The sequence below is a fragment of the Schistocerca piceifrons genome, chromosome 11 (assembly GCF_021461385.2).
Source record: "Schistocerca piceifrons isolate TAMUIC-IGC-003096 chromosome 11, iqSchPice1.1, whole genome shotgun sequence".
Lineage (NCBI taxonomy): Eukaryota > Metazoa > Arthropoda > Insecta > Orthoptera > Acrididae > Schistocerca > Schistocerca piceifrons.
The window spans coordinates 93376092-93393601 of record NC_060148.1 but is presented as its reverse complement, the minus strand read 5'-3'; the positions used below and the strand labels follow the sequence as shown (position 1 = coordinate 93393601).

Sequence of the window (17510 nt, the reverse complement as noted above, 5' to 3'; positions counted from 1 at the left end):
GAGATATTTGAGAGATACTAATTACACTACTGGCCATTAAAATTGCTACACCAAGAAGAAATGCAGATGATAAACGGGTATTCATTGGACAAATATATTATACTAGAGCTGACATGTGATTACATTTTCACGCAATTTGGGTGCATAGATCCTGAGAAAGCAGTACCTAGAACAACCATCTCTGGCCGTAATAACGGCCTTGATGCGACTGGGTATTGAGTCAAACAGAGATTGGATGGTGTGTACCAGTATAGCTGCCGGTGCAGCTTCAACACGATACCACGGTTCATCAAGAGTAGTGACTGGCGTATTGTGACGAGACAGATGCTCGGCCACCAGTGACCAGACATTTTCAATTGGTGAGAGATCTGGAGAATGTGCTGGCCAGGGCAGCAGTCGAACATTTTCTGTATCCAGAAAGGCCCGTACAGGACCTGCAACATGCGGTCGTGCATTATCCTGCTGAAATGTAGGGTTTCGCAGGGATTGGATGAAGGGTAGAGCCACGGGTCGTAACACATCTGAAATGTAACGTCCACTGTTCAAAGTGCTGTCAATGCGTACAAGAGGTGACCGAGAAATGTAACCAATGGCACCCCATACTATCACGCTGTGTGATATGCCCGTATGGCGATGACGAATACACGCTTCCGATGTGCGTTCACCGCTATGTCGCCAAAAACGGATGCGACCATCATGATGCTGTAAACAGAACCTGGATTAATCCGAAAAAATGACGTTTTGCCATTCGTGCACCTAGGGTCATCGTCGAGTACACCATTGCGGGCGCTCCTGTCTGCGCTGCAGCGTCAAGGGTAACTGCAGCCACGGTCTCCGAGCTGATAGTCCATGCTGCTGCAAACGTCGTCGAACTGTTCGTGCAGATGGTTGTCGTCTTGCAAACGTCCCCATCTGTTGACTCAGGGATCGAGACGTGGCTGGACGATCCGTTACAGCCATGCGGATAAGATGCCTGTCATCTCGACTGCTACTGATACGAGGCCATTGGGATCCAGCACGGCGTTCCGTATTACCCTCCTGAACCCACCGATTCCATATTCTGTTAACAGTCATTGGATCTCGACCAACGCGAGCAACAATGTCGCGATACGATAAACCGCAATCGAATTGGCTAGAATCCGAGCTTTATCAAAGTCGGAATCGTGATGGTGCGCATTGCTCCTCCTTCCACGAGGCATCAGAATAACGTTTCTCCAGGCAACGCCGGCCAACTGCTGTCTGTGTATGCGAAATCGGTTGGAAACTTTCCTCATGTCAGCACGTTGTAGGTCTCGCCACCGGCGCCAACCTCATGTGAATGCTCTGAACAGCTGATCATTTGAATATCACAGCATCTTCTTCCTGTCGGCTAAATTTCGCGGTGGTGGTTTTGGGGAAGGAGACCAGACAGCGTGGTCATCGGTCTCATCGGATTAGGGAAGGATGGGGAAGGAAGTCGGCCGTGCCCTTTCGGAGGAACCATCCCGGAATTTGCCTGGAGTGATTTAGGGAAATCACGGAAAACCTAAATCAGGATGGCCGGACGCGGGATTGAACCGTCGTCCTCCCGAATGCGAGTCCAGTGTCTAACCACTGCGCCACCTCGCTCGGTCTAAATTTCGCGTCTCTAGTACGTCATCTTCGTGGTGTAGCAACTTTAATGGCCAGTAGTGTACTTTGTCTGGGGATTTCGTTGTAAATGCACTCCAAGACAAAAAAGAACGAAAAAGCCGTGTACTATGAAGCAGTTATGAAAATTAGTCACTAACTGATATGCATACAGGTTTCATCGGAAAATGGAAAATTGTAAACTTGGCAGCCGATGGCACTGCAGCTCAATATCGCCACGTAGCTGGCAAGGATAGTAAACACACATGTCGACAGCATGACATAAATTCTTTGCGAATTTAATTCTGTGTACTCATTTGAGCAGTAACCATGCATTGCCAATAGGCATGTGAAAAATATTTGCAGATGTCAGCTTTTGAAAGAGGACATGTGGTTGGACTCAGAGTTGCCAGCTGGAGCAATCAGCGAATTGTTCGACATTTGAACAGAAGTGACGCCACTACGCGATGATTCTGGCAGGAATGGTGGACCATGGTCAAACACAGCTTCAAGAAGAAAGTGGTCTACACAGAGAGATGACAGAGCGTGAGGAGTGAGCAACCATCAGAGAGGCACTCAGAGCACCAGATTGATCACCGCCATTGATCTGACTTCCAGCAGGTGCTTCTGCTACCACAGGGATAATTAATTAACAGGTAGCTCATGGAAATGGAAGGCAACGGCCTTGCCACAGTGCATACACCAGTTCCCATCAGATCACCGAAGTTAAGCGCTTTTGGGTGTGGCCGGCATTTGGATGGGTGACCATCCGGGCTGTCCTGCGCTGTTGCCATTTTTCGGGGTGCACCGAGCCTCGTGATGCCAATTGAGGAGCTACTCGACCGAATAGTAGCGGCTCCGGTCAAAGAAAACCATCATAACCACTGGGAGAGCGGTGTGCTTACCACACACCACTCCTATCCGTGTCCACAGCTGAGGATGACACGGCGGTCGGATGGTCCCGATGGGCCACTTGTGGCCTGAAGGAGTGCTTTCTTTTTCTTCACAGAAAGGGGTCTGACAGAGCAACTCGCACCAACTACTGTTGACGTCTGTACACCAACAAGTCCGTTTGCAGTGGTCTCAGGCTTTATTTAGCCTTGAAGCTGATTGACGGGAGTAGAACTGTCTTCAATGATGGGTTTCGCCTCGAACTGAACCCAATTATCAGTGAAGACATGTCTGGAGAGTCACCAGATAGCGGTGGGATGCCAACCTCATTGTCACCCACCATACAAGCTGACAACAAGGAGTGGTACTCTGCGCTGCCATGTCATTTTGTAGCAGGATCTCTTTGCTTGTCATCCACAGCATCCTTTCAGCACAGCGGTATGTAGACAATATTCTAAACCCCGTTTTGTAACCTTTCATGGCAAGCCATCCTACACTTCCATTTCAGCAAGATAACGCCCATCCACACACGGAAAGAGTTTCTACTGTGTAAACTTTTAGATGGCAGACCTCTCCCTAGTCCTGAATCGGTAGAAGTCGGTAAACGTCGGGAGGCTTCGGTAGGCACGCAGTTTCGACTGCTGCCAACATTACGTAGCTGACTGTGTTGTACAAGGTAGCCATTGTCGTCTGCTTCGTTATTGTTATGCGCTGTACTGTTCTGCGTGTTTTTATTGTGCAATTGTGCTAAACATTATCAAAATGAGTGAAGAGGCAGTTGCTGGCCCATCTGCTGTACGCTCGTGCTTCGCAACGGAAGAAATCTCGGAAAGTTGGTGACCGATTGATTTATAATTTTGGCACAACGTTTTTTAGGAATACGCCCGTGGTTTTATATACTTTTTTTAACACGTTTGCGAAACGTGTTGCGAATAGTGTTAGTAGTGAAGAAATAATAGAACAAAACGTCATGCCTGACGCGGCACTTTTTCACTCATCACGATGTTTACCGCGTCATATTTCCTGAATTATATGTCGTAAAGACACATAAATTTGCCGGCGCATTTACTGATATATGTGAATACTGTATGCGAAATATGTTGCGATTAGAGTTAATAGTAACGAAATAATACATTAAAACGTCATGCCTACTGCGGCAGATTTACGGTATGTACTGAGAAAATGTAGTAAGCGACAAACCTTTTTTTCTTTCATTATTTTGTGGGGGGTGTCAGCGAGAAAAATTTTCGTAAAGGTTTGAAATTGTATGTAACGTTTGTTGCTACTCGCTAAGTGCTCTCATTCTCAAATAGTGGATGCATAAATCTGGGTATTTTCCCGCGGAGGCATCTCATTGTTTATGACGTCATATCTCCTCAAGAATGTGTCTTATTTCTTTTTTTCTTGGCTAGGAACCTTCGTGGGCGCACGGAGAACAAATCACCAAAATTTCATCGCAATCGGATGAATGGTTTGGGAACGCACAGAGGTCGCCGGCACGGTAGCTCAGCGTGTTCGGTCAGAGGATAACATGCCCTCTGTAATAAAAAAAAAAACTGACTTAACAGATCGACAAAGAACTTAAATGGATGTCTTACGACGTCCGCCCCAAACAGATGCAACGAACTAAAGCGAACAAAAAGAAAATTTAAAAAAAAAAAAAAGGGCAGGCAGACAGACATTCATACATACATTTTTATATATAGAGATTGACAGTTACGTTATACTATATGACCTGTTTAAGTATATTTAAATTTTATAATTATTAGTTTAACATTGCGGGGAATGAAATAAAATTGCGAGTTGAGGGAATCAAATCCGGATCATCCGCACGACAAGCCTTTACCTAATCAATTGCGCTATGCATGATACAATAACCAAACCGTTGACACATTGTCCATTACTCTTTTCGGGCGTTCAGAGAACAGCTCACCAAAGTTTCATTGCAATCGGATGAATGGTTTGTGAGCGCATAGTAGACAACCATATATATATATATATATTAATGTACATGACGATTACAGTTTCGTTTACAAACAACATTTAAAGCGAGTTTTACTTCCAAGCCTTTCGTCTGCTTTCGTGTAAGCATGACGTGCAATTTGTGGTGCCAGCACTGCAGATGGTAGTCGTGCCTTGCCCCCCCCCCCCCCCCCCCAACGACTCCTCTCCCCTCCCCTCGCCAGCCAATGCTTGCTTCCTCCTCTCCCCGCACTCCCCTCACAACTCTGCCGTCTTACAGTTAACACACTGTACTGCCTGTCTTCACGCTTGCTAGCAAGATCGCCATATTTCTCCCCAATAGAGGACGTTTGGAACATTATGGGGATGGCCATGTAATCAGCTCGGGAATTTGACGAGCTAACTGGCCAATTGGAGAGGATTTGGCACGATATATCTTATGAGGACTTGCAGCAACTCTATCAGTCAATGACAGCTGCTTGCGTAAGGGCCAGAGGAGGACCAATGCATTATTGACTTGCTCCGTTTGCAAGCTCTTTCTCTTGAATAAATCACACAATTTTTTCTGAAATTGTAATTATTTGTTTATTTGTGTATCTACATGACATCTACTGAATTCCTTGCCGGCCAGTGTGGCCAAGCGCTTCTAGGCGCTTCAGTCTGGGACCGTGCGACCGCTACAGTCGCAGGTTCGAATCCTGCGTTGGGCATGGATGTGTGTGATGTTCTTAGGTTAGTTAGGTTTAAGTAGTTCTAAGTTCTAGGGGACTGATGACCTCAGAAGTAAGTCCCATAGTGCTCAGAGCCATTTGACCATACTGAATTCCTTCATCGTGTGTCCTTTTTTTGTCTTAGATCTGTGAAGGTGTGCCTACTGTTTGTATAATGGGTAGGTGCAGACTGAAGCAGCGACATGTTTTAAGAAGAAAACATGCTCTTAAATTTTACACTGGTACAGAAAATTTATACTAGTGTCACCAGCTGTAATTATGTGCTTGTAAGTCGAGTCTTGAGAGGAGGAGATTGTGTTTAACGTCCTGCTGATAACGAGATCATTAGAGATGGAGCACAAGCTCGGATTAGGGAAGGGTGGAGAAGGAAATCGGCCGTGCCCTTTGAAAGGAACCTCCACAGCGTTTGCCTGAAATGATTTAGTGAAATCACAGAAAACCTAAATCAGGGTGGCCGGAGACGGGTTTGAACTGTTGTCCTCCCGAATGTGAGTCCAGTGTGCCAACCACTGGGCCACGTCGCTCGGTGAGTCTTGAGAGAGCGGTTTCATAACAGGTAACCAGCCTACTTCAGGAGGTTTGCAGAGGACACGTATCAGTCACTTTCTGAATGGACATACATTATGCTTGTATATCTTCATTATTATTGTATGTGTGTAACAAAGTTAGTAATAAATCAGCGGGTATGTATGCCCTTACTCCACTGCCTCTGCTGTCACAGCTGTCTTATCTTTGCACCCATCTATACTTACTGAAGTTGTGGGAATGCTTGTTTTCAGCCAGGTCTGCAATGGAAGTGTTACTGGGTGTCTAGCCGCGCAGGATTAGCCGAGCGGTCTAACGCGCTGCAGTGATGGACTGTGTGGCTGATCCTGGTGGAGATTCGAGTCCTCCATAGGGCATGGGTGTGTGTGTTTCTCCTTAGGATAATTTAGGTTAAGTAGTTTGTAAGCTTAGGGACTGATGACCTTAGCAGTTAAGTCCTATAAGATATCACACACATTTGAACATCTGAACTGGGTGTCTACATCTTGAAATACACGATTAAACTCATCGAGATGAGCTGGCAGAGACTGGACGTTTGCGTGTGCATTGTGGGGGCTAGGTATGTTCTGGTGCAAAGGTCACTAGAGTGCCGCTGCTGGAGATTACTGACTCTCTGTCAGCGCTGGCGAGGGGACAGAATATAGCAAAGAAGTATGCTAAGGTAGCGTGAGGGTTCCTGGACGTGAACGCAGGATGTATCTCCAGGCAGGTTTAGTGACCAAGGCGAGGGAGCTTTGGAGTGTTCATTAAACAGCCGACTGGTGACAGGAAAAGAAACTCGCAACAGTAATGAAAGCGAGATAACTTGAACAGAAACAGAGTGTTACTGACGAGTAACAACAGTAACATTATAATAAATTGCTAAATAAAAATGGAGCACAAGTGGGTTGGTGCAGCAATTAGCGAAATAAATAAGAAACAATACAGATAGGAATTAAATCAAACAATGGAAAACCAGGATGGAATGTAATAATACCAGAGAAGGGAAGTTGCTACTCACCATATAGCAGAGATGCTGAGTCGCGATGGGCACAACAAAAAGATTCACACAATTATAGCTCTTGGCCATTAAGACCTTTGTCAAAAATGTTCAAATGTGTGTGAAATCTTATGGGACTTGACTGTTAAGGTCATCAGTCCCTAAGCTTACACACTACTTAACCTAAATTATCCTAAGGTCAAACACACGCACCCATGCCTGAGGGTGGACTCGAACCTCCACCGGAACCAGCCGCACAGTCCATGACTGCAGCGCCTCAGACCGCTCGGCTAATTCCTCGTGGCTAAGGCCTTTGTCAGTAGTAGACTCACATACACACATGCACACACACACACTCACACACTCACGCAAATGCAACTTGCACGCACAACTACGGTCTTGGAGAACTGAAACCACACTGCGAGCAGCAGCACAAGTGCATGATGGGAGTGGCGACTGGGTGGGGATAAGGAGGAGGCTGGTGTGGAGAGGGGGAGGGATTGTGGTGTCACCGCCAGACACCACACTTGCTAGGTGGTAGCTTAAATTGGCCGCGGTCCATTAGTACATGTCGGACCCACGTGTCGCCACTGTGTGATCGCAGACCGAGCGCCACCACAAGGCAGGTCTCCAGATACGGCCGAGGACTCGCCCTAGTTGTACGACGACCTTGCTAGTGACTACACTGCCGAAGCCTTTCTCTCATTTGCCGAGAGACAGTTAGAATAGCCTTCAGCTAAGTCCATGGCTACGACCTAGCAAGGCGCCATTAGCCTTACATAGTTTGAGAGTTATCGTGTAAATGTCTCAAGAAGAACGTTGTAAACCAACAAAGAATAAAGTTAAGTATTCGAGGAGCTGCATACTTTTCTTATTAGAAGTCAATACTTATCCTGTTCCAGACTTCACGCCAGTCGGCGTGTGTGTACGCGTGCCTTTCTTTCGGCTACCCGTCACTGTGGACTGGCTGCATTGTCAGTCCACATCAGGGATAGTATGGTGGGAAGTGGCAGACAGTAAAGTGTTGCAGTTTAGATGGAGGGCGGTAGAGAAGGTGCCGAGGGGGAGATGGTAAGTAGTGGAAAGGAGAGAAATAAAAAGAAATTAAAAGACTGGGTGTGGCGGTGAAATGACGGCTGTGTAGTGCAGGAATGGGAACAGGGAGGGGGCCGGATGGGTGAGGACAGTGACTAAGGAAGGTTGAGGTCAGGAGGGTTACGGGAACGTAGGATGTATTGCAGGGAAAGTTCCCACCCGTGCAATTCAGAAAAGCTGGTGTTGGTGGGAAGGATCCGTATGGCACAGGTTGTGAAGCAGTCATTGAGACGAGGGATATCTTGTTGGGCAAGGTGTTCAGCAACAGGGTGGTCCTCTTGTTTTTTGGCCACAGTTTGTCAGTGGCCGTTCATGTGGACAGACAGCTTGTTGGTTGTCATGCCTACATAGAATGCAGCACGGAGGTTGCAGCTTAGCTTGTAAATCACGTGTCTGGACTTACAGGTAGCCCTGCCTTTGATGGGATAGGTGATGTTAGTGACCTGACTGGAGTAGTGGTGGTAGGAGGATGTATGGGACATATAGGAATTAGCAATAAAGTAAAACAAAATAGTGCAGACATTGGTCAAGTTATGGTTAACTATAACCACAATAACAATATAAAATGGTTCAAATGGCTCTGAGCACTATGGGACTCAACTTCTGAGGTCATCAGTTCCCTAGAACTTAGAACTACTTAAACCTAACTAACCTAAGGACATCACACACATCCATGCCCGAAGCAGGATTCGAACCTGTGACCGTAGCGGTCTCACGGTGCCAGACTGCAGCGCCTACAACCGCATGGCCACTTCGGCCTGCAATAACAATATAGACACACAACTAGCGCCACCAAGAGTTGACATGTTCTCAGCTCCTAAACCATAGGCTTCTGAGTTCATTTGCACTGCTAAATGATCTTTTACCATTGACCATTACCCTGCCTTCATTTGTTCATACATTTTGTAACCCACGTCTCGAAATAGCCTTGCTCAAAATGCTTAATCTTTTAGAGGTAAGATCCTCTCATATTGTGAGACTTGAAGATTTCGAATCTCTTCCTATACGACGCGAACTTCAGTCTTATTAGTCTAAGTTTTCTACATCCTGGCGATACGGTCGACTCTATGACATCTGTCAATGTCATTCAGTCCAACTTCTAAGGGATTTCCTAGAAACCTGAACAGTCTAAGGTTATTGCGTCTCTGACGTCGTTCGAGTTTGTCAGACTTCTAGACCAGTTTCTGTTCGAGTGCCCAGTCCTCAGTTTATTTTAATGACTTATCCAAAGCACGGATCTTGCTCACGGTAGTATTGTAAATCTGTTGTAGCACAGTAAGAGTTTGTGCAGTGGTAGGGTTTAACGCTATTTCCTCCAGTGGTTCACGAAATTGTCAAATTTTAAACAGAGCCACAGCTTATTGCTGTGCTTTATTCGTAGTTTCTTGCGTATCTCTCGCACTCGCGCCGCGCCAGTCAAATGTCACGCGACTGTTCGAAATAGCTCCATACTATAACGGACGCTGCGCCGTATCGCGAATTCTCGAGCCCATTAGGACGCGAGTATCCTTTCCCACGAGCTAAATAGAAAAGTTAGATATCAGGTGTTATAGACTAGCTTCATTTTAGTGTAGAGTTATAACGGAAAAAGGAGGAGTTTCAACACACATAAAAACTGGACGCAAAGTCAAAAATGTTCAGACGAGCAGTTCTTATGTAGATCAGAACCTAGAAGCATGTGCTCGTTGAGTTGTTACTGCAGAATAGTTCTCTTGCAATTGTAACAGTCTACAGATTCCGTCTACGGAACTTTCAGCTTGTAATGAGAGATCTGGATGATTTACTGGGCAACCTGCCAGCTAAGAAGAAACGCTCACAAGGGGAGGCCGCCAATTGTGAAATTCAGATTCGATTCATACTGCGCATAATAAAAGCTCATGGCCAGAAGTGTAATGTGGCAAAGCACCAAGATGCACTTCTGAGCCGTTGTTGAGAAAATCGACAGTTAAAAGAAACCGTTGCGGTGAAATACTCTCTACGATTAATAGTTTTCTATAGCGTCGTGGCGCAGCGGTAAGCGCTCGGGTTCGTAATCCGAAAGTCACCGGATCGAATCTCGCGCCATGCAGTTTTGTTTTTATTATTAGTTTTTTGTAATTCAAATATATATATATATATATATATATATATATATATATATATATATATATATAAAGTATTAATGAATTGCTTATGCATGTTGGTGAAGGCGGATCGCTCTCCAATTGTACCGCCTCCATTTTTCCGTTTGTTTAACAGGGTGTACCAAAGCTCTCCCGTCCGCACTGATTTTCGACGATGTTATAAGTTGCGCTAGGGACCGCATCTACCGTCTTTCGAAGTTAGCACGCAACTACGCTGTTATGCGGCGGCCCGTTTCGGCCCATTCAACATCTGTCCTTCAAGTGTAACGAGAGAGTAACGGAGTTTATATTTCATACCTGCCACAGCAAATTTGTGTTCGTGGTGTCTCTATTCTAATTCGAACGTTTGACTTACGCTATACGTATTCGTTTCGGAATATCGTTTCTACGTCTTCCATTAACTATACGTGGATAACATTATGAAGATAATTAATAACATTTGTGAAATACAACTTTGTTTGCGGAAAACATAATGATGTTCGAAGTCGCCAGTTTTTCCACGAGAAACGACTTTCAACAACTTTTTATATGCATAATTGTTGAAACTGATTGCCGGTTATTTTTTATATATATATATATATATATATATATATATATATATATATATATATATATATATATTTGAATTACAAAAAACAAATACTAAAAAAAAAAGGTTGCATGGCGCGAGATTCGACCCGGCGACCTTCGGATTACGAACCCGAGCGCTTACCGCTGCGCCACGACGCTGTAGAATGTTGCTAATCGTAGAGAGTAATTCACTGCAACGGTTTCTTTTAACTGTCGATTTTCTCGACAACGGCTGAGAAGTGCATCTTGGTGCTTTGCCACATTACACCTCTGACCATGAGCTTTTATTATGGGCAGTATGAATCGAATCTGAATTTCACAATTGGCGGCCTCCCCTTGTCAGTACAAGTTGTTTATGCAGATTCATATGTAAATGTCTTCAAACATCCTGATAACAAAAATGACCTGCAGTCACTAGTTGGGTGTTTAGTCTGGTTTCAGTAGTGAATTTTCCAACATGCGTGCAGCAAGATAACAGGATACTGACTGACAACATTTTTACAGATAGTTGTCAGGTGTAATCAAGTAATATGTACACAGTTCTTAATGAACTAATGTACATTATGTACAATGAGGCTATCTGATCTTTATATACAATTGATGGATATAAAAAATATAGCACCCTACAGCTCTGAAGCATGTTCATACAAAGCGGTGAGACTTATTAATGTGTACACCGTACGGTGTTTCAGGAATAACTTGAAAGAGGTGGTGACGGATAAGGTACTCTACCGGCCATTAAAAGTGCAACACCATGAAGATGACGTGCTACAGACGCGAAATTTAACCGACAGGAAGAAGATGCTGTGATATGCAAATGATGAGCTTTTCAGAGCATTCACACAAGGTTGGCGCCGGTGGCGACACCTACAACGTGCTGTAGTGTAAGATGTTCTCAGCCCGACAGTAAAGTTCTACGTCTATTACCCAGAAACTGCTTTGTAAATCCTCGTCGCCAAATTTGTAAAGGCCTCGTCACTACAGCTGTGGAAGACGAGTTGCCACTGTTGTTGCTGTAGGCCGATTCTGTGAAACGGTTTCAGCTGCAGTACACCGCTAACACAATTTCTCGCTGCCACTGTTGCACGGCTATGCCCCAGGGTCAGGTAACGGGGTAGGAGGATGAAGGTTCTCCAACATTCCAACAAATTAGCAAGAAAGTCACACAAATGAGGTAAAAAGTTAAATTATCTTTGGATGATTAAGTCTGCAACACTGCATGTAATGCAACACAAACAAGGCCCCCAATGGCCAAGTGCAAGTAATAGTAGGTAAACTCCACAGTGCACAGCTAATGAAATTTACACCAGCTATCTGCTCATCTCTAAGACTTTACTAATTTACGTTCACTGTCTAAGTCAGCCCTGGACGATGATCTACCTGTTCTACCTTCCGGCTTCTGTTCATTGTCGTCCGGCCATTGGCGGATTTTACTCGGCCGACAATTGGCCGAGGCAAAGTCGATGTCTTTCGTCCTCAACGCCCCCCCCCCCCCCCCCCCCCCGGGGCACTGCTACCGGTCAACATGCGACGATACGGCAAACTGCACTTAATTCACTTAATTTTTCAACGGTTCATCTCAATGAACATTTTGCAGCTGTCTGAAAGTCAGAATATAGCAAAAAGTATGATTTGGAAAAGCTGTAAATTATCCCTGTACATCTCTTCATGGAGTGCAAAACAATTCCCAGTCATGTGAGAGTAGAGTTTTTAGCTATTTACACGATCCGTAGATCATTTGAACTATTCTTTTATCGAAGTAATATCAAATCTGTCAGTCTACAGGGTACGTATACACTATTAGTTTGAGCACAAGTGGGAACATTATTTCTCAGTTCTACTCATACATCGACTGCACATTTAAAAACGGTCTCTGTTCGGGCTAATACTCTTTAAATAAAAAAATCGTTCGTCGAATAGAGGCGCTGTCCAGGAGAAATGATTTCAGATTATGTGTAATACTTGCTTTGCCACCTGTCGGAATTTCGTCGTTTTTTAACATACAGTTTATCTCAGTGGTCAAATGATCAAAACTTTTTCGTGTTCCACGTTGATCTCCTTTCCAAGTCACTGATTGGTCTAATAATGGAAAATAAACACTATATTCTCCACTCATGTTGTAGGACGTTACTATTGTACAGATTAATTATGACGGATCTCACAAGTGAATATACTGTGAAGGTGCAACTATAATGCCTAACTCGATGAAAAGCCTACGTCACGACTACGGATGAACATCACATATTATTCTTACAGCTCGCTTCTGTCCAGACAGTGTTGAGTTACCCCAGACAATTATTCCATAACACGTTACTGGGTGCAGATGTACAAAATATGTCTAGAGGTTGATTAGTCTGCTTCCAGATCTAGCAAAAAATAATACGAAGAGAAAAAAGTAGCTGAATTTATCTCTTTGAACAGCTCAGCAATACGCTTCTTCCAGTGCAAGTTTTCATTAATACCTACACCCAAAAATTTGCGGCATTCCACCTTGTTTACTGAATCCTATTCGTATGCTATAACACCTGTTACTGTGACTCTACTTTCTGAACTGAATACAATGTGTTTAGTAAAAATTTAGGCGTAGTCCGTTTTCGCAAAACCTCCCAAAAATTCCCCAAAAAAACCATTACCAGATTCTTCTGTTCCTTCCTCTCTAATCGTATTTATTATAACACTGCAAAAAGTATCAATTCTGCTTCAGGAATGTGGAATACAAGGTCACTCACACATGTACTGGGGATACGAGTCGACCCAAAATTTAAAATTGTGGGACTGCCTTCATGATTTCTCCCCAGTCGCTAAAATTTTCTCTTCTTCCAACACTGTTTGAATTATTCATCACAACTTCTTGCTTCGGTTTGTTAAGCATGATTGCGACAAGTGGAGTGAAAATCCGTTAATTGCTTAAAGCTCTCGTTTTACAATGATATACGTAATCAAACACTTTGGAAGGATCACAAAAATACTAACATGATATTTTATTATTTAAGGTTTGTAATATTTGGCGAGTGAATGTACGAATAGCATTCTGAGTCAAGCAACCCTTGTGGAATCGAAAGTGTGATGTGAACGTAAAGTGTTTCTACTTAAATGAGAAACTACCCGTCAGTAATCTCCTTTCTTGAATATGTCTGTAGCTCGTGGTCTAGTGATTAGCATTGGTACCTCGGGATCACGGGGTCCCCGGTTCCATTCCCGGCCAAGTTGGGAATTTTCTCTGCCCGGGGACTAGGAGTTTGTGTTATCCTCATCATCATCATCATTAATGACCGTGACTGGATTGGATTGTAAATAAAAAATGGACTGCGTAAAAATTGGGACTTTGTATGGGCGCTGATGACCATGCAGTTGAGCGTCCCACAAATCAAACATCATCATTTCTTGAATATTTTGCAAATAGACGACTATAAAGAAATTGAGCAATAATTATTTAAGTCTTTCTTATGAAGAGGTTTAACAATCGCGTATTTTTCCGTCTGAAAAATTGTCTGTGCCAGTGAGGCATTACATGTATCGCTAAGAGCATTCCTTAACTAACACAGTAGAAGTTTTCAGAATTTTGTTTAAATTTCGATGAACAACACATGAGCTTTTCACTTTCAGAATTTTTAGAGTTCTGATCATTTCAATGACGGATGCTGGTGCTATTACTAGTTTTTCAAGTTTTGAGGAATAAAACTTTTGATTTGTTCCCTTGCTTCTTCAGCTGAGCCATTTCATCCTACAGGGTGATTAAAAAAGAATACCACAACTTTAGGAATTTAAAACTCTGCAACGACAAAAGGCAGAGCTAAGCACTATCTGTCGGCGAATTAAGGGAGCTATAAAGTTTCATTTAGTTGTACATTTGTTCGCCATTTCAGCCAATAAAGTTTTTGGTCCCTTTTTCTTCGAAGGTGCTACTGTAACTGGACTACAGTATCTGGAGATGTTAGAGAATTGGCTGTTCCCTCAGCTCGAACAAGAAGCACAACAATTCATATTTCAGCAGGATGGAGCGTCACCACATTGGCACTTATCTGTCCGTAACTACCTGAACGTCAACTACCCGGGGCGATGGATCGGCCGCCAGGCAGCCCGTGACAGAGCACTTCATCACTGGCCTCCAAGAAGCCCTGATCTTACCCCCTGCGATTTTTTCTTATGGGGGTATGTTAAGGATATGGTGTTTCGGCCACCTCTCCCAGCCACCATTGATGATTTGAAACGAGAAATAACAGCACCTATCCAAACTGTTACGCCTGATATGCTACAGAGAGTGTGGAACGAGTTGGCGTATCGGGTTGATATTGCTCGTGTGTCTGGAGGAGGATATATTGAACATCTCTGAACTTGTTTTTGAGTGAAAAAAAACCTTTTTAAATACTCTTTGTAATGATGTATAACAGAAGGTTATATTATGTTTCTTTCATTAAATACATATTTTTAAAGTTGTGGTATTCTTTTTGAATCACCCTGCATTTTTGCTGCTAGATTTAGAAAGCGATTATTAAGAATACTTGCATCTTGTGAATTATCAGTCACAGCACCGTCATTTAGTGTTGCTGTGATAGTACCTTGTATGCTGACGGGCTGCACTTTCTCCCATTTCACGACCTCCCACACACTTTTAGTCTTACTACCTGCATTATTGACTTCTGTCAGGACGAACATGTTTCTGGACATCGTAATAACTTCCCTTTATTAAATGTTACAGCATTTTATGCACAAGGTGGGCGGATAGTAACTCCGTACTTTTAATATTTTCCCTCCTGAAGTATTGCACATATACACTACTGGCCATTAAAATTGCTACACCAAGAAGAAATGCAGATGGTAAACGGGTATTCATTGGACAAATATATTATACTAGAACTGACATGTGATTACATTTTCACGCAATTTGGGTGCATAGATCCTGAGAAATCAGTACCCAGAAAAACCACCTCTGGACGTAATAACGGCCTCGATACGCCTGGGTATTGAGTCAAACAGAGCTCGGATGGCGTGTACAGGTACAGCTGCCCATGCAGCTTCAACACGGTACCACAGTTCATCAAGATTAGTTCAAATGGTTCAAATGGCTCTGAGCACTATGGAACTTAACATCTTAGGTCATTAGTCCCCTAGAACGTAGAACTACTTAAAGCTAACTAACCTAAGGGCAGCACACAGATCCATGTCCGAGGCCGGATTCGAAACTACGACCGGAGCAGTCACGCAGTTCCAGACTGTAGCGCCTAGAACCGCACGGCCACTCCGGCCGGCCATCAAGATTAGTGACTGGCGTATTGTGACGAGCCAGTTGCTCGGCCACCATTGACCAGACGTTTTGAATTGGTGAGAGATCTGGAGAATGTGCTGGCCAGGGCAGCAGTCGAACATTTTCTGTATCCAGAAAGGCCCGTACAGGACCTGCAACATGCGGTCGTGCATTATCCTGCTGAAATGTAGGGTTTCGCAGGGATCGAATGAAGGGTAGAGCCACGGGTCGTAACACATCTGAAATGTAACATCCACTGTTCAAAGTGCCGTCAATGCGAACAAGAGGTGACCGAGACGTGTAACCGATGGCACCCCATAGCATCACGCCGGGTGATACGCCAGTATGGCGATGACGAATACACGCTTCCAATGTGCGTTCACGGCGATGTCGCCAAACACGGATGCGACAATCGTGATGCTGAAAAACAGAACCTGGATTGATCCGAAAAAATGACGTTTTGCCATTCGTGCTCCCAGGTTCGTCGTCAAGTACACCATCGCAGACGCTCCTGTCTGTGATGCAGCGTCTAGGGTAACCGCAGCCACGGTCTCCGAGCTGATAGTCCGTGCTGCCGCAAACGTCGTCGAACTGTTCGTGCAGATGGTTGTTGTCTTGCAAACGTCCCCATCTGTTGACTCGGAGATCGAGACGTGGCTGCACGATGCGTTACAGCCGTGCGGATAAGATGCCTGTCATGTCGACTGCTAGTGATACGAGGCCGTTGGGATCCAGCACGGCGTTCCGTATTACCCTCCTGAACTCACCGATTTCATATTCTGCTAGCAGTCATTGGATCTCGACCAACGCAAGCAGGAATGTCGCGATATGATAAACCGCAATCGCGATAGGCTACAATCCGACCTTTATCAAAGTCGGAAACGTGATGGTACGCATTTCTCCTCCTTACACGAGGCATCACAACAACGTTTCAACCGGCAACGCCGGTCAACTGCTGTTCGTGTATGAGAAATCGGTTGGAAACTTTCCTCGTGTCAGCACGTTGTAGGTGTCGCCAACGGCGCCAACCTTGTGTGAATGCTCTGAAAAGCTAATCATTTGCATATCACAGCATCTTCTTCCTGTCGGTTAAATTTCGCGTCTCTAGCTGGTTATCATAGTGGTGTAGCAATTTTAATGGCCAGTAGTGTATGTCGTTCCGCACGGCGGGTGACGCGGCGTTAATCCGCGATGTGCGGAGAAGTACTTACGCGGGTAGCGGCAGTAGCTCCACCACAGCCGCTTCTCGCCGTAGCTGCCCCCGGGCGCCCCCGTGACGCGGTTGATGTGGTCGCAGACGCAGTCGAGCACCGAGGTGCCGTTGGCGGCCAGCAGCGCCAGCAGGGTCGCGGCCGCGCCTGCTGGCTGCATCCCGGCTGTTCTCGCTGAGGAGCGAAAGTGAGCAGTGCGCGGCGCGCGGCAGAGGCTTCCCGCCGGATGAGCGGACAGCGGGGACTCAATACCACGTCCGCGGTCCTTTCCGCTGTGGCGGGGGGACCAGCTGCCAGCACACAAGCGCCACAGATTTTTTTTTCCTTTATTGCTTTTCAATGCCCCCCGAAGGGGGTGGGCTGGCAGCAGCTTAGTATGCTGCTCTACAGCCTACAAACTTTTATTTTAAAAAATGGGAGAAGAAAAGAAACAAGAAAAACAGGCGACAGAACGGTGACAGAAAGTGTAAAATGGCGGAAAAAAGCGGAAAGTTAAAACAGAAAGCAAAAGGGGTTGGCAATGTTAATAAAAGACACAGGAATCAGACA

At 44.8% G+C, this 17510-nt stretch overlaps 1 protein-coding gene across 1 annotated transcript in view; it reads right to left on the bottom strand.

Moving 5' to 3' along the window:
• LOC124719741 overlaps nucleotides 1–17121 on the bottom strand; it is a 100396-nt gene extending 83275 nt beyond the window's left edge. The window contains exon 1 of the mRNA XM_047244943.1: nucleotides 16962–17121. Coding sequence (XP_047100899.1) covers nucleotides 16962–17121 — 160 coding nt within the window. The remainder of the gene's footprint in view (nucleotides 1–16961) is intronic.
• Between the last annotated feature and the right edge of the window lie 389 nt (nucleotides 17122–17510).